Source organism: Perca flavescens, chromosome 10, assembly GCF_004354835.1.
Source record: "Perca flavescens isolate YP-PL-M2 chromosome 10, PFLA_1.0, whole genome shotgun sequence".
Classification (NCBI taxonomy): domain Eukaryota; kingdom Metazoa; phylum Chordata; class Actinopteri; order Perciformes; family Percidae; genus Perca; species Perca flavescens.
Window position 1 is genome coordinate 35,117,024 of NC_041340.1, and position 23,212 is coordinate 35,140,235.

The 23,212-nt window shown below is 41.3% G+C and overlaps 2 protein-coding genes across 2 annotated transcripts; one reads left to right on the plus strand and one right to left on the minus strand.

The window, feature by feature from the left end:
- Positions 1-121: 121 nt before the first annotated feature.
- mospd1 (motile sperm domain containing 1) lies at positions 122-4,817 on the minus strand. The gene is made up of 6 exons (XM_028590013.1): positions 4,673-4,817; positions 3,202-3,504; positions 2,485-2,560; positions 1,996-2,228; positions 774-935; positions 122-603 (listed from the first exon to the last, which is right to left on the minus strand). The coding sequence occupies exons 2-6, from the start codon at positions 3,353-3,355 to the stop codon at positions 572-574; spliced, it is 657 nt and encodes a 218-aa protein (XP_028445814.1). The 5' UTR covers positions 3,356-3,504; positions 4,673-4,817; the 3' UTR covers positions 122-571.
- Positions 4,818-6,176: 1,359 nt separating this feature from the next.
- On the plus strand, positions 6,177-22,145 carry ints6l (integrator complex subunit 6 like). The gene is made up of 18 exons (XM_028589389.1): positions 6,177-6,482; positions 6,599-6,676; positions 9,652-9,801; positions 11,402-11,491; positions 11,633-11,816; positions 11,964-12,092; positions 13,890-14,053; positions 15,304-15,456; positions 16,109-16,241; positions 16,656-16,750; positions 16,864-16,974; positions 17,608-17,823; positions 17,940-18,066; positions 18,893-19,035; positions 19,168-19,399; positions 19,497-19,880; positions 20,652-20,745; positions 21,910-22,145. The coding sequence occupies exons 1-18, from the start codon at positions 6,372-6,374 to the stop codon at positions 22,010-22,012; spliced, it is 2,697 nt and encodes an 898-aa protein (XP_028445190.1). The 5' UTR covers positions 6,177-6,371; the 3' UTR covers positions 22,013-22,145.
- The last annotated feature ends 1,067 nt before the right edge of the window (positions 22,146-23,212 follow it).

Genomic DNA, 23,212 nt, shown 5'->3' on the forward strand with positions numbered 1-23,212 from the left:
CTTTCCGTCAAGGACGTGTAAAATCATCTTAACTGCTGGAAAAATAAAAACTCATCCACACATGCAAATAACTGCATTTAGTCCTCAGCGTCTACAATATAAATGCTTTAAAACATCAATATAATGGTTACAGGTGAATACCATAACAACATTTTAATGGCTTTATATACATGTAGATTCCTTCACACTCTAGTTAATCATATTCAGTTACATAATGGCAATAGAAATACAGACATAGGGAATATGAGGTCAGACAACACTTTGAATGGCCTCCCGTTTCTTCACCGGCCCTGCTCAGGGACAGCTCCTCTCACACTACCATTCCTTTGACCTACGCACTGGGAGGTCTCTGCTCTTTGTGTCAGTTCAGTATTGTGTCAGTTTACGTATGTAACAAATATGTGGATTTTAAAACAAGTATACTAAAATGTATTTTTCAGGGAACAGGGTAAACTGAGTAAGTACCCCGTCACCCTGCGGTCAGCTGTACTCGAAGCGTAGCAGTGCCTCTGGGATGAGGATGTTCTCTTTGTCTTCAGATCCATTTCCCCTCCTCTCACCTTACAGCACTTCATGTGCGTAAGATGACCATCGTAAGAAGACCTAAAATATGACAAGAAACAAAACGGAGCAACATGATATTGTAATCTCTAGCACATACTATTTTAAGCAATGTGATGTCAAACAATAGCAGCGTAGTTCACAAAACATATTTAACGTAACCAAACTCATTCTGTCAGCCAATTGCATGAGTTTAGTTTTTTTTAACTTACCAAGAACATAAGCAGCTACAAGTTTCTTGTTAACACTTAAGTGGAGGTAGACAGGCACAGTAGATTCTTGCTCCCCCAGGGTCGGGAGCATCAGGGCGGCCATACACACCAGCCCAAGCAGCACCGTCAGCAGACTGGGGCCTCCAGCAACAGGACGGCTCACTGTCAGGTGCACACAGTGCGATCAGATGCATCACTCAATTTTCTAAACCAGCTGGGCACGGTAGCTTTTAATCAAACATTACTCAAACAGGAGTAAATGGTGTTATTTGTTGGGAACTATTTTCCTGCACAGATTTGGTGCTCTGCTGATCATTTACAGCAGCGCAGCAGTATGTGGGATTGACTAACAGTGTTCATGGTAATTCAGGAGGATGTTACCCAGTGCCACACAAACGTGTGGCTCACTGATGGGCTTTTGATCGTTTTTGGACAATAATGGAGGAATAATATACCAGTAATAAAAAAAAAAAGTATATCTTTTTTTATATATATATAAATATATAATATATATATATAAATATATAATATATATATATATATAAAATATATATATATATATATATATATATATATATATATATATATATATATATATATATATATATATATATATATATATATATATATATATATATATATATATAGCTTTGAATGGACAAACAGACAAATGTTCTCTGTTGGATCAATTCATTGTTGGTTTGACAATACAAGATATATTGAAAAAGAAGCTAGAGCTCAAAGAATGTTAGCTAAACAACCCAAGATATGGTTTATGACAATGAACTACGCACTCAGAATAGTAAATGCAAATACACAAAGAAAAATGAAGATGCATTTGATCTTGTATGCACTGAGGCATTGGCTTGTACTTCAACTTAAATGACTACCTGACAGTGATTACCTGCACGCTTGTTTTCCTTCTGCAAAAGATGTACCTTTGTATGTGATAATCTGAACAGGAAGCAGGTTAACATGGTATCATCCAAGATATACACATGGTATACTACCTACTGTATCTTGCTACAAAATCAAATGTGAAGAGGATTACTACATGCATGTTATTATGTTATTGATACCAATAGCTTTTTTATACTAGATAAGATAGGTAGGTAGATAGGTATGTTCATAGACCATAAAAAGCAATGTAATGTTCCTGAATTTGAGTTTGAACATTTGGCTCCACCTAGTGGTAAGACCACGCACCGGTCCTTCTTCCTACCTGTCTGAAATGCAGTCTGTTCAAAAAACTCGCTGTCTGCAAACTGCTCTTTGACTTTGCGTTCCTCATCTTGGGGCCGGGGGCTGGGCGGCTCCTGTGAGGCTGATGGACGGAGCGTGGCCGTCACCTCTTTGCGACCTAGAGCTTTCCGCTGACTCTGCTCAGACACCTGCAGTCGGAACTTGTCGTACACCCCATAATGGCATGCACGCACATCTCTGTGTCGGATCACTCTGTGTGGACATAGAAAGTTAGATAGGCTCCTTATTTGATCAGATGGGAAGGTCAGCTGTATAAACAACCATCGGACTCAAAACATACAATCAAAACTATCCAACAAGCAAAGGCAATATTAAGCAATGAACAATTAAACAGCATGGATGGGAATCCACAGGAAACAACGAGCTCATAAATGAGAAATGTAGACATATTAGTGCTTTACCACTGCATGAAAAAAATAAGTTCCATACAGAAAAAAAACAAACTCACATGTCAACACAACACTGTGGCTTGACGGCTCCGGTGGCATCCACCACAGTGTATTTGTTTGGCGCTGTGCACAGCACTGATAAAAAGAAGAAAATAATACACAGATTATCTAGATAAATTGGAGTGTATAACAAAAATAGTACAGCATACATGGAAACCCAAATGGATTGTGTTTTACTCTGCCAACTAAGGCTGCACGATATGAGGAAAATATCTAATTGCGACTATTTTGACTGATGTTTCGAAATGATTCACGATATTGGAGGGAATGATTATTTTTGTATCATTATTCTTATTTTCATTGAAAAATATCAAAATTAAAATGATTATAGTGTGATTTGTGCAAGGATCTGTCCCAAATTTTCTTTTCTTACATCTGATGGATAGGATTTGTAGGCCGGGACGTCTCCGCAGCTCGATGGTGTTTTAAGCCCCCAACGTCTCCTTAACCTTAACCCTGGCCCTTACCATAGCCTCATACTAGTGCCTTCCAGGCAGCACTACCTGGAAGGAGACGCTGGGGGGTGGGGTGAGGGGGCTTAAAACACCGATAAACGTCTGTGCAGCACCACAATACTTAATTCAGAATGGTTTGACACATATTTTGTCTAAAACTAATATTGCGCCCCCCACCCCCTGGGATTTGGAAATTGCACTAGTCCATATTGCGATTTCGATAAGATTGCGATTAATTGTGCAGCCCTGCTGCCGACTCACCTTTAAATTTGAGGGCGAACTCATAGGGGTTGTAGAGGGTGAGCACCTGCTTGTGAGACGTCTGCTCATCTGCGTAGAAGATGAGCTCAGTGGGGAACACGAACACAGGAAGGCTTCCTTCCACCAGCTCAGGCTGTCGATGCTGCTGCTGCATTGGCTCCAGCTGAGCTCTTCCCCTTCCCCGTCCACGGTCTGCCTGGGCCCCCCCACCTCTCTCTCTCCACAAACTATCAAGCTGTGTAAACTCCCTTTAGGTGGAAATGACACGTCCCGCTCTCATTGCCTCAGGGTCATGACGTGGCACTGCCGAGAGACACAGGTGAGGAATAATAAAGAGGCGCTGGCATGCCACTTATTAACATTTTGTGACACAATTTTGATTCCACTACATTTTCATGAGGAAAGATTGCATTTCTTATTCCATTTATGTATTCAACAGCTGTTGTTTATAGTTACTTTTAATATTTTACAAATAGTCACAGATACAATAAAGCTAATACATTTCAACTGATACTGGGTTTTTTGAGGCCATACCAACATCGATATTTCAGTTTAAAAGAAAATCTAATAACAGTATATTAATATGATGCTAATGATCGTTTCAACCACTTCAAATATGTCATGATTTTAGCACTGCAATTTCTTGTCACTTATTGACTAGCATATATAATGATATTATATTCTTTACAACATGTATTTATTTAAACTAACTTTGAATGCAGGACTTTAATGGAAGTATTTGGATTAAATGAGATAAATTAATTAATTAATTTTACGGAATGTATTCAAGGTTAACGTAAATTCAACAAGGCAAACAGGATTGCGTAAACTCCATGTGGCTAGTCACGTGCCCTGGTGTGTTTACATGGTTACAATAGAGCTCGAGGAACCAGACTCGGGGTGTCGCAACACATTTTGTACTCCATGTACACATACAAACCACGATTAATTAATTAATTAATTAATTAGCAACAACAAAGCTTTAGTCAAGTGATGTTTTACTATCTGGTGTATATTGTTCAATTACTTAGTTATATTGCCATCTTTGTATTCGTATTCAGATAACGTGTAAGCTTAACTAAATGTAAGCTAACGTAACGTTACCTTTATAGTGCAGTGTAATCGTAGCTAGGTGACAACGTAATGATGTTTTTTTTATGCAAATGTATTGGTAATATATTTAGCAACAGGGAGATTTAGAAAATAAACACCATACATTTGGTTACTCTCTAACTGAACCATGCAGTTTGACTGCTTTTACTTGCTCGTACACTGTAATAACAACACATCGTTGTGGTGCAATGCTAACGCTGTACAATAGTGAACGTTAGCTAGCGTTAGCCGGGCTAGGATAACCCCAGATGTTAGCTGGTAGCCACTTAACGTAGTCTAACGTTACACGCTGTGTCATTACAGAAGATACAGCACAAAGTTGTTTTATTTGAAGACAAAACCGAGAGCGAGACTTTACCTTGTTGTCAGCACACACGGGTTCGTGTAACGTCAGTGCTATGACCAGGGTTAGCGCTTCTGTTCCCACCACCCTGTTGTTGTTTCTCACCAGCCTTTTTTTTCTTTGTCAATAATATACTGCAGGCCTCGCAGTGCATGCTGGGATGGCGAAAGGCTGCGTGCAAGACGTCAACAAAGCGGACGAAAAATACTCCGAGCAAGAAGAAATGTTTGTAATAACTTCAAAAACGTCGTGGAAAGCGTATAAACGCCCCAAACCACGCACATTCGGTCATACATGCGTAATACATACTTATTAGTTATTAACTGCACCGAATTGATAAGTCCTGTTAATCATAAAGTAGCTCAACAATGTTTTGTGTAAGTATTTCACCACGATGATCATAAAAAAACATTTCACCTTGTACTAGACAAAAAAAGAGTAAAAGCCTATATCAGACTCAAGTTGTTGTTGAATCGTCTATGCATTTTGTGTATCACTCAAAAAATATATATCTCCAGGCACAGCAAATGAAAAAAACGTATGCAGACAAACCCGTCCAGTAATGGCCTTCATCTGTATGTAACGTTAGGCATTGTCTGGGGTTGTCTTATGACTTTCCACTGACCTTTAAATCTATGAGTTTTTTTTTTCCTAATCTCTTTTGATAAAAAAGGTCTGAGCTTATAATAATCATACGTTTGTGGTCATTTGTAATTTAATGGTAAGGCGGCACTTTGATGGGTTTAGAGGCTTTTCCACCACTATATTTCCACTCAAATTAGTATTGGTGGTCTGTTTGAATATATATTGTCTTTGTTTCATCTCTACGCTGGTTTTAATCTACATTTTCCGTGAATTCTGCCATTACAGTACAGCATGCATGCATACCGTTAGTATGACAAATGATTCATAGACTTACACAATGTCCAACTTAAATATTGTGTTGACTTGGTTAGGCCATGAAACTGAACTGCACGTGTTCTTGTTTTGTTCTGTTTAAGAAGCGGAAGGCTGTTTTTTGAGGCGCCTTGAACGCAGCAAGAGAGTGACAGAAGAGAGCATCAGAGAGGTGTGTGTGTGTGTGTGTGTGTGTGTGTGTGTGTGTGTGTGTGAGAGAGAGAGAGAGAGAGAGAGAGAGAGAGAGAGAGAGAGAGGTGGTGGTGCTGGGGGCGGGATGCGAGGGAATTGGCAAGACATTTCAAGAAATTTCAAGTCTATAAATATGATCTATTACAGCTACAACTGATCAGTTGTCCTGTTTCGAGCCAGACAGATAGGCTACTTTATGGTATGGATTACACATATACACACACCAGGGACATAGATAATACTTTTGAATACCAACTCGTTTAGCACATATATACAATTAAAACGGTAGGCGGATGTAGTGCATACAGACACGCCATCTCGACCTCGTTATATATTTATATATTATAGGAGGCGTGGTCAGTAGAATGGGGCTCAGCCAATGGCGCCGCAGTGGAGGGAGCGGGGCGTTCCATTCGGTTAGGAGCAGAAGTTGAACAGCGCGAGCCGAGACAGAGCTCTAGAAAGGCAGATAGAGAGAGAGCAGAGGCAACGGCCCTCTTCTGGAGGGGGGGCTTATTATAACAAATATATACACACACATGTGTGAACTGTTTGGCCGCACGATAGGTCACATGTGGATAACAGTAATTTTAGAAAAGCATACAACCGCGGCTTTACATTTAAAATGCCTATTTTACTTTTCCTGTTAGACACGTCCGCCTCTATGAATCAGCGCACTTATTTGGGTACGACGTATCTGGACGTTGCTAAAGGCGCGGTTGAGGTCTTTATGAAGGTAAAGAATGATTTTACCCCGACTTTTTCAGCAAGTGTGCACCTTTGGTGTGCTTAGGGTTCCTTGGATCAGATCGGTCGAAATTAATTGTTGTTTTGGTTTTCTTTTTTTGACAGCTGCGTGCCCGAGACCCGGCTAGTAGAGGCGACAGGTACATGCTAGTTACATTCGATGATCCACCATACGGAGTGAAGGTAATTAGCAACTGATACAATTTTTATATTTGACCAGTCGAACGTATTTTTCTGTCAGTGAGACTTTATTGTCCTTCTGGTTTGTAGTCAGTGTTGGGCGGCTTCCCGGTGGCGAAAAACGGCCTTTTTTTTGCTCCAAATAACCGCAGACCCGGAGCTGCACTGCCTCCGACCATCCAGCGGACATTTTGCTTTTGTGTTGAGAAAGGTCTCGGGCGTTGAGATGGAGGCGGAGAGATTTATTATCGCCCGTGACGTCGCTCTTTTTTTGAAAGTACAATGTATAGATTGGCCAAAGAGCCCGCCAATCATCCTCGACTCCTCCCTTTGCATCTTCCACGCATTACCATTGGCCAGTCTGGTCTGAAAGTTGATAAGCCCTCTTCATCATGAGTTTTTTTTATGTGAGTTCGCTAGAAAAAAAAAGAAATGATAATTATTCATATGATAATTATTTTGTCATACTGATACTATATGAGCGTAATGGCTAAGCATACAAGCACTAGTTTTCATACGCACACACAGGACAAAAACAACCCAAACAGACAATAATTTCAGGGGTTTCATGTCAGCAAAGCTATCCTCACCACTAATCAATTGGGTTGTTATGACCTGGCACATATCGCTTTCTGAGCTTTTCATGCCCAATAAAGTACATTTCTTAGTACCTAGTCCCTGGGGGTCTGTATTAGGACTCTCTCAGGTTTTCTAACTCTGTCCATAAACATCAGTCTACTACTCTCAACATATCATACATTGCAGTCTTTACTCTATCCCATGTCATTCATACCTGAAGACATGGCGTAGAGAAAAGTTTGCTTTCCTTGTAAAGTTGTTTTTGTCGTTTTGTTTGCATGCCTCATGACTAAAATTACAAAATGCCAGAGCCGGAAAGTAATTGATTAATTCATCTTTAATTGCAGTAGCTGGTTTGATGTTTAGAAGTGAATACAGAGGCATGTCATTTAGAACATGCATGTTAAAAGCGACTTATAATGACTGGTTAATTCCATATTTATTGTTTTTATAATACTCGTCGGTGTACTTTGTTGCACCATTAACAACAGCTGCAGCTCTTCTTTTTTTAAAGAGCACCAGAAGCCACAACATAACTCTATGTCATGGTAACTAAATAAAAATAATATAGTATAATAATTTACACTCATCATTTATTTGCCAAGTCAGTAGGGATGCACTTCTAATTATCATACAAGCAAGAAAGTAAAAAATGGGAAATTAATAATTAAACATGTGCTAGGGGTGAGAATATAGAAGTGAGTTGAAAAATTGAGCTTCAGGGTGTAAAATCAATTATTTTTATTTTATCAGCTGATTAATAGAGGTATAAAGAACTTTTTTGTCTTGTGCAATCAATTCAATATTTAACTCATATATAATTTCTCTAATTGTATGTATTCATTTGACTAGTCTGTTATTAACATTCTAGGGCTTCTTGCATTTTTATTAACTCATATTAGGTAAAATATCAAATTAAATAATTTTTACATAAATATATTAATATAACCCTAGCTTTTGATAGATATGCAAAGCTATGTTTAAGCCTAGCTACTTCATTTAGTTTCAAATAGAATTTAAAATTAACGACATTTGTCATAGTACTCTTATTGCAATATATATTTAGTGTACTTTCAACTCAGGCAGAGTTTGTTTTTCAATTATCTAATGCACAGTCTTGCTTTTATGATTATTTATTTAAAGCGGTGCAAGATGCAAAATAACTGTCAGGCTATATGTGGCTCGTTGATCTCCAAGAGGACCATTTTGAGCTCAGTGCCCTTAACACTTAATGCATACTTTTTATTCTTCTACTGAAGGCCTTTGCTATGTCTAGCACTGGGGTCATGAAAAAACGTTATGAGTGGATGCTGATGATTGCATCTAACATTTAAGACAGATGATCCAAGAAAGTGCTATTCGCTCGCTGTGAAGTCTGTCTTCAACTCCTCTTCCATCTGCTCTTCCTCTTTTTGTCTTCATTGCCTTCTCCTTTGTTGTTTCTGTCAGCTATGATGAAAGGACAAGGTTATACTGAATGGGGCTGCTCTGATTGCACTGTTACAGAGGCAATACATTATTGAGGTAGAGTGAGAGAGAGGAGGTTAGGTGAGAGGAAAATAGAAATATTCTGTTGTCTGAATTATTGAGTAAACCTTACTATGTCTGGATTCATACTTTTTTTTTGGTAATACTACCCATGTGAATGTGTTTCCACCTTGGGTTTTTCCTCAGCTGCTCAGTGATGTTGCTTGTGTATCATATTTATCTTACGTCATGTAACACTGAGCTTTTCTAGGAATTCCACCCGAATCATGGCTTTGGAATGATACCCCATGATAATCCAGATTAAGAGCATATGTAGACACAGTGCAATTTTTTTTTTCTTACTCTTCATCATTTCTTTCCTCTACTAATAAAAGAAGTGGTAAACTTGCTGGTCGCTTAGGTAGTAAAGGCTTGACCCCGCTGCAGAGCAGTTAAACACTCACATCCTCTCCTGTGGGAGTATATCTCCGTCACAGAGGACAGGCAGCATTGGGAAGAGTATTTTTGGATGCTTGTCATGTATGAAATTAGACTTCTTTCTTAAACAGCACAATCCAGCTCAAATGTGGGCCTGATTTTCAACCATTCTCTTCCATTCCCGGAGCTTGACACAAGCTGATCTCATTTTGTGGTTACTGTTATGTCATGTTGCACATAATCAACGGGTTGCTAAGAACTCCTTTTACCAAAGGTGGCAGTCACATCCTTGAGATGATCAGTTTGTGGTTGTCAGTGAACAAAACACGTTTGGTTTTTCTTTGTAATTACACAGTATGGGTATCTGTGGGTGTGGATCTGTTTTGGTTTGTGGCTGTTCACTATGCACTGTGACCTCAGGCCTCCTCTGCCACTCAGTGGTATAGCTGTTTGCTGGGCCGTTCCATTCAGCACTGTCCATGTTTGTATTTCAGGCAGGCTGGAAGGAGAACCATGCTACCTTCATGTGCGAGCTGAAGAACCTGCAGGCGTCTGGGCTGACTACGTTAGGTCACGCTCTCCGCACATCCTTCGACCTGCTGAACCTCAACCGCCTGGTCTCAGGCATCGACAACTACGGACAGGTATTCCGACGCCAATATCCACATATAATTATGTATTTCTTTGGCAGCAGTCTCATCTGTTGCTATAAGAGAAAAGTAGAATTACTCTGCATAATATCCACAGTAGTTAAAAAAAGAGGCTTAACAGTCATTTTAAATAGAGCTGAAATCAATTAATTGATCAGGTGATCATCAAAACTAATTTTTTTCACATTTTTCATTATTTCCTGACATTTTGTGGACCAAGCATTTATTAGACTACTTGTGGAAATAGTCTGCAGATTCATCAATAATGACATATTTTGTTGTTGCTGCCCAACACATTTAACACCTTATACACACACATTGACAAGACAGTGATGTGCCATATTTAGTGGTGGATTGGTTGTGTTAGTAAAAACTATTTCTAATAAGGTTACAGCGATGTGAAAAATATGTATTTGGCTTTTTTGTTTTTGCCTTGTGGGATTTTTCAAACTGGGGATTGTAGATGAAATAGATTCCACAAAACAAAACTAGTTCTGACATAGCAGCTGGTAATGGAGTGTAAAACCAGGCTTTTCTGATACAGCCAACACATACAGAATATGTGGACTTTCCCTGGAGAGATGCCGTGTTTGATGATGATTGTAGCAAAGCTTTCAGCTGCCATTTCTTTATTCGTTTACCGTGAGACAAAGAGAAGAATATTGACTTTTGATCGCAGCTTAATCCACTCTGTCTTCCTCAGTCAGCACTGTTGTCAGCTCCGCACACACATCGTTTCTGCAAACCCCTAATTGAAGTCAGAGAAAGATTACTACGCTCAAGTAGTGACACAAGTTCTGTGCATTGGGTGTGTGTGTGTGTGTAAATCTACTTAAGCATTCTGTGTGTGTGTTTGAGTTAGACAAGACTGACCCCTACAGCACAGTGGCGGAGGCCTCTACAAGGACACTCTGCAGCTTACAGATGCATTCTGACACAAGGCAAAGATTACAAGCTACAACACACAGTTAGTATTAGTATTCAGGAGCTTATCAGAGGTGTGAAGCTAATGCCATGCTAAATACTGTGTTTAAGTGGACCTCTGTTTAAATAGTAGACTGGTTTTGCATTACTGTAAGGTTGCGTTCACATAGCCAAATGGGGGATACGGTAATTTGCCGCAGGGTTGTGCGGCGGTGTGCGAGTGTCACTGAAACGGCCCATTTGTGTGACGTCCGGTTGTGTTCTTAAACCCCCAATGTAGCACAAGTAGACTTTATATTTCACAATTACTGTTTCTGTCAGATCGTTTATAGATCTCTAAGTTCCCGACTGCACTTGAATGCAGCTTTATTTCAGAGAAAAAGAGAAAGAAAAGAGAGGAAGGGACTGTGCTTTGTTGTTTGGCAAACTTTCAGCTGTTACACAAACTGCCGCTGCCGGGGCCGATCATGTAACCCGCGAACAGACTTTTCAGACGGTTTTGAGGCCGTGTGAGAGTCCCGTACAGTTAACGACCAGTTTCACTTTAATTTTTAGGATATGGGACACAGAGCACCGAACAGTGTAAAAAAAGCAGACTGGTGAGAATAAATGGGGTCACTGTTTGCTTGAACTTGGATTTAATTGCTGAATGTTACTGTTTCCGTCTCAGGGCCGTAACCCCTTCTTCCTCGAGCCATCTGTGATCATCACTATCACTGATGGGAACAAACTTACACACAGCTCTGGGGTGCCAGATGAGGTGAGAGCACAAGCACATGCAGTAGTGCTACTATGTAATGTTTGTAGCAATGTGATCTGTTTAGACTGTGTAATGACAGTTTTTACATATAAACTCCTCTCCCATCGTCCTTTTTCTTTCTTTACCCGGTCTGTTGTGTAGCTGCACCTGCCTCTGAACTCCCCATTAGCTGGCAGTGAGCTTACCAAGGAGCCCTTTCGCTGGGACCAGCGTCTGTTTGCGTTGGTGCTGAGGTTGCCGGGAGCTGCCACACCAGACACCGAGCAGCTTGGTAGCGTCCCCACAGATGAGTCTGCCATCACCCAGATGTGTGAAGTCACTGGAGGTTCGGCATTTTCTTACTTTTGCAACCCAAACGTTTGTCCTGTATTCACACCACCATTTATTTTCAGAATCATTGTGTGTCCGTCTGTACGCATAATTCATTCTGTTACATATAAAGATAATTGTGCCTCCTGTTTTTCTCTGTCAGGGCGATCGTACTGTGTGCGGACACAGAGGATGTTGAACCAGTGTCTAGAGTCTCTGGTCCAAAAGGTTCAAAGTGGTGTTGTCATTAATTTTGAGAAGACCGGGTTAGATCCGCCTCTCGTTGGGGAAGGTGAGTGGCACACTGAATAGACACAAGGCAACAACTTTACCTTTGTGCAAATCCTGACTTCACAGTTGTTCTGGACAAACTTACAAAGCTTTAAGAACAGAAGTTTGTGTGTGTGTGTGTGTGTGTGTGTGTGTGTGTGTGTGTGTGTGTGTGTGTGTGTGTGTGTGTGTGTGTGTGTGTGTGTGTGTGTGTGTGTGTGTGTGTGTGTGTGTGTGTGTGTGTGTGTGTGTGTGTGTGTGTGTGTGTGTGTGTGTGTGTGTGTGTGTGTGTGTGTGTTCGTTCTTGTTTAACTACATTCGTGGGGTCCAAAAACCGGGAGTCCAGTATACTTGTGGGGTCCCGACAGATTTGTGGGGCCAAAATGCTGGACCCCACAAGTTTAAAGGGCTGTTTGAGGGTTAAGACTTGGTTTTAGGATTAGGGATAGAATTAGGTTATGGTTAGGGTGAGGGTAAGGGTTAAGGATAGGCATTTAGTTGTGATGGTTAAGGTTAGGGTAAGGGGTTAGGGAATGCATTAAAGGTGAATTATACTAGCCGCATCCAAGGTGGCGCGCGCCACCGTGACGTCAAAATGACGTAATATCCGGGTTAGGGTTAGGGGGTTACGGGGGCACGCGCGAGCAGAGGTCGATCTTTTTTTTTTCAGCGGCGAGCGACAAAGCGGAAACAAGAGGCCTGAACTAGTTCGCCGACAACCGGATGCCAGGACTCTCAGTGACTACAAGTCTCTCTGGTAAACTTACTGGGTTAAGATGAGTTATTTTATGGCGAATGAAAGGCTTGATCCCACCAAGTAGGTCATCCAATTAAATCGAAGCATTGACGGCAATGCTGCTGCCAGTTCTACCGGTTTTTTTTTAGTTTTTTTTTTTTTATACCTTTTTCTTCTTCTTCTAGTCCGTAGAAAGAGCAGCGTCAGTAGCCTTTCCTCATTAGCGCCACCGCTGTTCAGGAGAAGACTGCAACTAGTGTCGCGACCACCAGCGCAGGTATAAATAGTTACGGCTATTTCATGACGTCACATATACACGCGCCAGCTGGGCTGCGGTTACTGTAAAACACGCTTTATGTCAATGATGGGTGCCCACAAAGATAGTGGCACGCACTATGTGTGTGTGTGTGTGTGTGGGTGGGTGGTTGGGTTTTTGTGTCAAACTGTGTGTTGGTGTGTGTTTGGGTATGTGTGTCAAAAATGTGAAAGATATATGTGGATGAGTGGAAGCATGGAGAGGGTATGGTTGGGGAGGTGGGTATGTAAAAGTATGAGCATGCATGAGTGTGGTTTAAGATCCTGTGGAGTAGAGGAATACTGTTACTAGTAGTAGTACTCTGATTGGAGTATGAAATTACACAGTATGCTGGTATATGTATTACTTCTTGATGGAAATACTAAAAGAACAGAAGTAAAAAAAAAAAAAAAAAAAAGCAGTCATTACATATTGATATACACAAAATGTTTCACTACTCACAAGCCCAATCAGGTGCATGAGACAGTTTCGGAGCACATGATCTCGTTCCATTTCATCCAGTTAGTTAGAGCACAGATACTGTGGGCAGTAAACCAGGTGAAAGCAGAAGAGAATCTTCTTATCTTCACAGTGCAGTTTTACCCTAAAAGGAGAACTGATTCAGCCAAGAAAATGATGAAAGCTTATTTATATCCCCAACTCAGGGTTCGTTTGACAGTTATTGCTCCAAAATTAATTATTAAATTTAAATTCAATGAATATGAATTGTTCATTTGGTTGAGAAATGTGTTCTCTTATATCATATCTTTTTTTTGTTTGTTTGACAGACAACTCAGTGGAGTCGAGTCGTCCTGTGTCGTCCTTCAGCCCTCAGCCGTGGCACAGCTGCCACAAACTCATCTACGTGCGACCCAACCCAAAGACAGGGGTTCCAGTTGGGCATTGGCCAATACCAGAGTCCTTCTGGCCGGACCAGAATTCTCCTTCCCTGGTGAGCAGAGAGAGGCCTAAAATATCTCAGCAGCACCTGTAGGGCCATATTTTAAAGACCTGAGCGCACGGCGTGAAGCGCCTGGCGCAGGTGTGTTTAGGGCGTGTCCAAATCCACTTTTGCTAGTTTGACGGCAGAAAAAAGGGTCCGTGTGTCGGGCGCATGGTTCAAAAGGGTTGTACTTAGTGTCTTCATTAATTCATAGGTGTGTTTTGGGCGTAACATGCAATAAACCAATCAGAGCGTCGTCTCCCATTCCCTTTAAAAGCCAGGCGCGTTTGGACCTTGGAGCATTGCTGTTATGATGGAGGATTTGCACCGTAATATTTTTATTTGTAATCTTTTGCATGTGTGTGTGTGTGTAACAAGCATAGTGTGCCTGCACTGTGCATAAGCCTAGGCGCATTTTACTAATTTGTTGTTAAAATAACAATGAAATGCTGCGTTATTGACTTTAGACCAGGTTTTTGTTGGTCAATGGCGTGATCACTTCCTGCTGCCTCAAGATAGCAATACGCCCAGAATTTACCTGAACACACCTCCCTGTAAGACCAGCACGCCCAGAATTCACCTGAACACACCTCCCTGTAAGACCAGCACGCCCAGAATTCACCTGAACACACCTCCCTGTAAGACCAGCACGCCCAGAATGCACCTGAACACACCTCCCTGTAAGACCAGCACGCCCAGAATGCACCTGAACACACCTCCCTGTAAGACCAGCACGCCCAGAATTCACCTAAACACACCTCCCTGTAAGACCAGCACGCCCAGAATGCACCTGAACACACCTCCCTGTAAGACCAGCACGCCCATGGACCAGAGATGGGCGCAGGTGCATTTGCTATTTAAACGACGTGGGTTCTGGACAGGAAACTGTCAACTGCGTCGGTCTTAAACTAACAAAGACATTTGCGTCGGGCTTTGCGCTGTGCCGCGCCGGGTGCAAGATAGGACCCTCAGTGTTATTCTGAACTGGATTTATAAGTTTTACACAAACTTTCTCTTTTACTTTCCTTGTCTCTCATATGTTCCGTCTTTCTCTCTTTCATCGGCAGTCCTCCTTTTCTCTAATATTAGTCATTAGTCATCAACTTTGACTCACAGCCAATATAATGAAGTGTCCAACTCTGCAAACTCATCGTGTGATCTCCATTATTTGTTGCATTCGCAAAGACACCACATGGATCCATACCACAGATACATATGTCCTAACAACTTCTTCAATTATCTCCATCTCTTGCTCCCAGCCACCTCGCACTGCACATCCTGTGGTGCGTTTCTCTTGTGTGGACTGTGAGCCCATGGTGATCGACAAGCTTCCCTTTGACAAGTATGAACTGGAGCCGTCTCCACTCACCCAGTTCATTTTGGAAAGAAAGTCTCCACACATGTGCTGGCAGGTATAGTAGATCTTTTCACACACCCATTAGCTCTGTTGGCTTGTTTCCACTGTCTGCGGTGTTGCCCCCGGGACTTTTCTGAAAAAGCCGAAATAATGAGGTTGCTAGCTTTATTCAAAAATATCATTTCACATTTTGCTTTTCAGTTACATTTTTAAACTCAATAACCAAAATGATGCATGGTACAAGACAATAGAACAAACACTGGGAATGGAAAAACTCACTCTAACAGTCAGAAATCAAATAGAAAAATGGAATAAATTGTATCCAGAGCATGTAGAATAATTAAACTTTCTAATAAGTGCATACTGTAGATGGATATGCGCACACACACGCACACACACGCTGGCACACAAACACACACACACAGTTTTTTGTGCGTTTTGTTGCTGTCTTATTTTCTGTCTTTCTGTGTTTTTTATTATTTCAATTTTTTATTATTATTATTTTTTTTATTCCCTGTTGTGTGATGTGTTCCCCCTGTTCCCCCTTGTTGTTTCTATTGAATGTTAGTATGGGCAAAGAAAAGGTGTAGTACGATAAAGAATGTAATGCTTTTTGCACTTGACACTAAGAAAAGTACTACAATAAAGTAATAAAAAAATAACCAAAATGATATTTGACTTCATAATATTCCTTGTTTTGTCCTCAGGTGTTTGTTAACAGCAGCGGGAAACAAATTGACCTGGGACAGCCCTTTGGTTATCTTAAAGCCAGCACCACTCTCACCTGTGTCAACCTGTTTGTCATGCCTTACAACTACCCAGTGCTTCTCCCACTCCTCGGTAAGACACGTGGCAGTAAACAGTTCCTTTAAAGTGGCCTCGAAACTTCTGGGTCATTGGGTCTGAGCTGATATTAAATTTAATAAGCTTTCCTTTTCTGGGTCACTTCATCATCTGCAATCTTCCCCCAATCATCTTTAGCTATACACATAATGAAAGTAACAGGCTCATCACGGAGCAACTTTATAAACAGTTCATCTTTAATAATGCTATGCAAAAAAGAGATATTTTGAAATAATGAGCTATTTAGAGGGATAAATAGTAGTGTCTGTTTTGATGCTTGTTTTAGACTCACCCCCTGAATATGAATGTGCGTACGGCCCTGCAGCAGCAGCAGCAGGAGGAGGTGCAGCTGGATGTCACTGCTCCAGAATGCTAAAACTTGATTCTCCACCTCTCTTTGTCTCCTTCCAGATGATTTGTTTAAAGTGCACAAACTCAAACCAAACCTCAAGTGGCGACAGGCTTTTGAGATGTACCTGAAGACAATGCCTCCATACTTCCTTTTGGTAAACTAATGCTGGGTCACTCATGCTGCCTTTAATAAACATTCAGCACATGGATTCATATTGTTTCTGCATGTAACGAACATTCACATTTTCCTCTTGCTATCTTCTGACAGCCCTTAAAGAAGGCGTTGAGGATGATGGGTGCACCGAATCTTATTGCAGACACCATTGACTGTGGCCTGAGTTACAGTGTTATCTCTTACCTGAAGAAGCTCAGCCAGCAGGTAAAGACTTTGACAATTTGTCACCCAAACACAAGGACATTTCACTCTTCTTTGTTCTAGTATGTGGTAGAGGAGTTGTAAAATGTTTATACTATTTACATTGATATAAATACAATGCAGCATTGTTAAAGAGTGACTAGCCTCGCATTGTCAGACCTTCCTGCGCTGCGGGGGAGGGTCTGGCTAGTCCACACAGCATTCTGGGATAGTAGAAAAATGTGCTCTGGTTTATTGGATTTCTTTAAACCAATCACAATCTTCTTGGGCGGTGCTAAGCCCCTGACTCAATGACGGGACCTCTGCAAAATAGCCTCGGGAAGGAACTTGTTTTGGTGGAACGTGTACGTTCAAAAGTAGTCTTAGTCATGCAACAGAAAACTCAGATTGGACAGATAGTCTAGCTAGCTGTCTGGATTTACCCTGCAGAGATCTGAGGAGCAGTTAACCATAGTCCTCACAAATCCACCGGAGAAAAAAAGAAAGCGTCACTCTTATTTTTCTATTTTTACATGACTTTTTCAGCATGAAATTATTCACGTATAAGACTCCAAAAGAATCAACATAGAAACATGTACCCCAAAATGCTTTGATGTGTCTGTGCTCTAACAGTATTCCTGTTTTGTCGGTATAAAGGCAAAGATGGAATCAGAACGTCTCATCGTGTCTGTGGGGAAGAGGGCTCCTCAAGAAACTGGCATCAAGGTGAAGAACCACTCCAACACACTCTCTCTGGCCCACCGGCGGGACTTTAAGCAGTTGCTGCAGGGAATCACCGGGGAGGGGCCCCTTCGCCTGGGGGACATCAACTTCAAAGAGTTCGCTGGCTTCCAGATTGCCCTGCTCAATAAGGTAGATTCCTGAAAAGGCATGACATACTTTGTGTGGGTGGGAAAGTTCCAGGGGGAGGGGGGGGAATGCAATGTTTGGTTGGTTTTCTGTGACTGGATATGCTGATGTGTTCACAGGATCTAAAACCTCAAGCTTATCGAAATGCCTACGACATCCCACGACGGAACCTTCTGGATCAACTCACCCGGATGCGCTCCAATTTGCTGCGGACGTCACAAAAACTGATCCGAGGGCAAGATGAAGGTATGAAATCCCACTGTCGAGGGAACACGGTTGTATTATTGTATATACATATATACGGTACATGTATATAACGTATTACCCGGCTCCAGGTTCGACTCTGACCTGCGGCCCTTTGCTGCATGTCGTCCCTTTTTTTTTTGGCAATCTTCAGCCTTGCTACCACATAAAGGCAAGCACAACTTTTTTCGATATTATTTTGTCACATTTTCCCGATGTTTTTGGAGCTTTTTTCCAATTTTTTATGTCACTTTTTCTGATTGTTTTGTCTGTACTTTTCTTCGCTTTTTTATGGGACATTTTATGTTGTTTTCTTTTACGTTTTTGAAACTTTTTCTGACATTTTTGTCACTTTTTTCAACGTTCTTTTATAAAAAAGAAAAAAACATTCTAATGCTATAAAATTGAATAAAACACCCAAATTCAATGAACGTAGCTGACCATTTATTTTATTTGTGAAGAGCGTTGTTTGGAACGATCCACGTTAATTTTTTTTTGACAATTTGGTTGAAAGAAACACATAACACCACAAACACACAAACACATTTCTGATATAGAAAATTTTTCAAAAACAGGTCAAACAGGAAGGTTAAAACAAACAAAATAAATCAATTTGAATGATTTGTCCAAAGGCTGCATTGAGACGTGCACAGTTGGCGGGAGCCATTTAATGAACATGAATGATACAATAACCCAAATCGCCATATACAGCCCCCCTCCCCCCAAACAAAAAAAATACCAATATGAAAAAGCTATAGGAATTGATAGGAATCTGTAGGAAATCCTGTGTAATTATTGCAGTACTAATAAGATTTCCCGTGGTTGTCAGACTATCTGCACAGTATCCCAGTGGCTCAGATGGGAAACTATCAGGAGTACCTGAAAATGATGCCGTCTCCTTTGAGAGAGATTGACCCCGACCAACCTAAACGCCTGCACACATTTGGGAATCCTTTCAAGCAGGATAAGAAGGTAAAAATAAATCACCACAAAATACTGCACTTTACCTACCATGCACAATGTGGCTTTTAAGAGATATCTTCATTTAATATTCAGTCCCTTTATTCTTTAATGTTATGTGTTTTGCCTGTATTTGGATCTCAGGGGATGATGATCGATGAGGCTGATGAGTTTGTTGCGGGCCCTCAAAGTAAGAAACGAGGAAATTCCAGCGACTCCAACTCGAGTACTACTATGAAGAGAAGGCGGAGCATGTCCCCGTTACTGCGGCGGCCACAGACTCCACCAGCGAGCACCAACCACGTGGTGGCGGGAAAGAGTCCGGTCGCAGTTCAAGGCCAGCAGAACCTCCTCAAACCCATCCCGCAGCACAAAGGTAAGATTAAGATGTACCTACAACATTATTATTATTTTTGTATGTGCATCTGTGAGGCACAAATGGCATTACATGTGTTATTTTGTTGTCCCCACAGGAGTGGACGACAACAACGCGGTGGTCACTGAGAGTAACGGTGACGGGGTTTTTGAGCCTGAGTTGGGGGAGGTCTCGCCCGCTGAGACGGACCCTGTAGCAGAGAGCCCATCTCCACTGAGCCTGGAGGAGAAGGCCGGGCCGGAAGCAGCAGATCAGGGAGAGGACATGGACGTGACGGAGGAGAGACTAGTGGAAGATAGTCTAGATGAGCAGCCGCCGGAGGAGGAGAAACACAACTGTGAACGACTGAGTCCACAGAGCCAGCTAGACGACGCCGAGGCTGAGCCGGCCCTGTTGGAGACTATAGTCATAGCCCCTCTGGATGGCAGCCAGGCAGAGCTGAAGAGTCAGGTCATCAAGGAGGTCCGCAAACCTGGGCGAAGTGAGTAGGAGCCAGTGCAGCATATCACATTACATTAATTGCTATTCTAAGGTGATAAAGTAGGTGTCATATTGGGAACATTTGGCTGTCTCTTCATTACGCTCGATGGTGTTTTAAGCCCCCAACATCTCCTTCCAGGCAGCGCTGCGACCGTTGACTTCAAGGCACCTAACTCTAACCATAACCATAACCATAACCATAACCATAACCATAACAATTGCCTAATCCTAGTGGCTTCCAGGCAGTGCTGCCTGGAAGGAGACGTTGGGGGCTTAAAAAATCAATAAACCTTCATTATTAGTCTCGCATTGCCAGACCTTCCTTCACAGCGCTGCGGAGGAGGGTCTGGCTAGTCCGCACAGTATTCTGGGATGGGAGAAAAACATGCTCTGGTTTATTGGCATTTCTTTAAACCAATCACAATCGTCATGGGCGGCGCTAAGCGCAAAATAGCCTCGGGAAGGAACTTGTTTTGGTGGAACATGTGTACGTTCAAAAGTAGTTTGTCGTGCAACAGAAATCTCAGATTGGACAGATAGTCTAGCTAGCTGTCTGGATTTACCCTGCAGAGATCTGAGGAGCAGTTAACCATAGTCCTCACAAATCAGCCAGAGGTTAGAACGCCAACACAAAGACAGAGGAAGGGGACGGGACATCTGGCCGAAAAGAGCGACATCCATCGGTATTTCCTGCAGCACCGGAGCAATCCCTAAAGTGGAACGTCGTGGATATAGACTACTTGATTACTGTCTCTGTTTTTTTTTCTCTCAGACTATGAGGCAATACTCTGTCTACTGCAGCAGGTGAAAGGACCAGTTGATGTTCAAAGGTACTTCATCCAACATGCTATCAAAGAAGCGATCAGGTAAGAAACAATGACTCATTTTGGACTTGGCGTTGGGTTAAGTGAAGGAGTTAAAACATCACAATAACCCATGTCTCTGACGCAGAACATGCCTGTTCAACAACCAGCGGGTCTTTTTTACCCCCCTGCCGCAATAGCATCAGCACTCGTAAAAATGGCCTTTCTTGAAGCAATTAAGTTGTTCATTTTTATATTTTTTTTTAAAATAATAGGTAAGACTCGACGTGGTAACTATTTAAAAGTCAGTTATGGGCTTTAGCCACAGATCAAAAAAGTCAAATCAGTTTTAAAATAAAATTAATCAAGAAACTCAAACCTATAACAACAAAATACTCTCATACATACACACACACACATACATAAAGATGTTTTATGACTGCGCTCTCCCAGTGCGTGCTCCCGGTTGTAGACAGTTCTGTCCTGTAATGGGTGAGCCGACACCAAAGAATATAAATATTTATAATTAGTTTAGATAGTGCAGTTAGTAGGGGTGCATGATATATCGACTCAATATCGTTATCACAATATATCGAAAGTGTTGCAATAAGTATGCAATATTTAGTTTATTTTGCAGAGCGCTGCGTCCCGTCTGTTGGCTGTATGGCCTAGTTGCGTTCGATTTAGAGCCCGCTTGAAATGCCATAATGATCATCATTTCATTGGTCAGTTACCGTGTCACTTGCACATGTTAGTGCACGTCAGCGCACGGGTCCACCACATGACAAACCATGTGTTGTATTTGTTATGAACCTATTTTGATGCGTTTTCCCATAACGTTTGCAATTTTACATATGTTTAAAAATATTGTACTTTAATATCGATATCGCAATATTCATAATCAATATCGCAATATCACATTTTGTCAATATCGTGCAACCCTAGCAGTTAGCTAACGTTAGCTAGAAACTGTTAACTTGCATGAGTTAGGTCTAACTAGAAGGATGTCTATTGCTTGACTGTAGGCACCTAAGGGAATTTATAATAACAGAGTTATTAAAAATGACCCCTTGGCGGTTCTAGTGTTAAAACGTGTCACTGTAGTCACATTATATCATAGATTTAGTGTCCTTAAAGCAGGTTTACATACATGAATCTCCCCTGGTTTGTTTTTTGGGCTCCTTTTATCTCCTGCTTCTTTCTAACTTCCTACGCCCCCTCTGGCAGGTTCAAGAAGCGGGTGCTGATCCAGCAGCTGGAGACGTCCCTGGCTGAGTTGGAGGAGAAGCAAGCAACATCCTCACAGCTTCCCAACCATCACGACAGTTAGTGATGGAGCCAGACGGACTTTGTTATTAGAAAAGGGATTGAAGCTCCTGTTTTGTCGACCGTTGGATTCCCCACCATAAAAGACACGTCCTTGTTGACTAGCCTCAAAAAGACAAATTGAGGAACTGGGGGGGAGGAGGACAAATGCACGGATATCAGATTCTCCAACAGTCCCTGTGCTGTTACATCACATCCTGTTAGAGGCGGAGACTAAGGGGTTGAACTGGAGGACGGATCTACTGAGGATGAGCAAAGAGACTTTAAGTATAATCCTCTTTATATTGACAGATGCCTTAAACATCCATAGGGCTTTTGTCTGTATCTGCACACACACACACACACACACACACACACACTCCGTTAGAGTGCTACACGGTAAGCTGTCAAATCCTCAGAGCAAGGGATGGACCGCTACATTCCTGTTATTGTTATTCTTTAAAAAGCGACCTTTCTTCAGCTGGTCTGAAAAGTGTTTGTAAGACTGCAACCATTTTTTTTCTCTATGAGTAAAATATTGTGCATTCATGTAAATGTATGACAAACAGGAGAAATCTGTTCCACCTCATATTCTAAGTGTTATATCTGCCGAAAGGATGCACTGATGTTTTTTTGTTTGTTTTTTACCAAACTGATACTGTTATCTAATATTTGTCTCGCCATATCAGCTGATACCGATTTGCATTAGCGTTAGGGATGGGCGATATGGATGTATGTACTTTTATGTGGCAGTAGCAATATATATTGTGATATATTGTAAATTTTCTGAAAACTCAATTGACAAAGATAAAGTAAACATATGGACATTTTTGATAAAATACCTGATTTATGGTATATTTTGTCATATCACCCAACCCTTATTTGCATTTCTCAGTCTGCAAATCCTTCCTCCACAAACACTCCATTGATTCCCAGAATTACAACTTTATTCAGAGGAACTGAAATGCATCTGTCCGGCTAAGTCGACAGTCAGATTTTACAGCTGGTAATCTGCCCTCTGCTGCTTTTTACATAAATCCAAATCAGCGCTCCTCCTTTGTTTTCCTTGTTTTTATGACAGATGTACACTACTTTTTAATGTTCATAAGGAATATAGATTATTTTTGTGAATTTGTTTATTTCAGAGTATAAGAAATATTTTGAATAAAAATGTTTAAAGCCAATTTTGTAAACTGTTAAATACATATATAAAATGGAAAGTTTT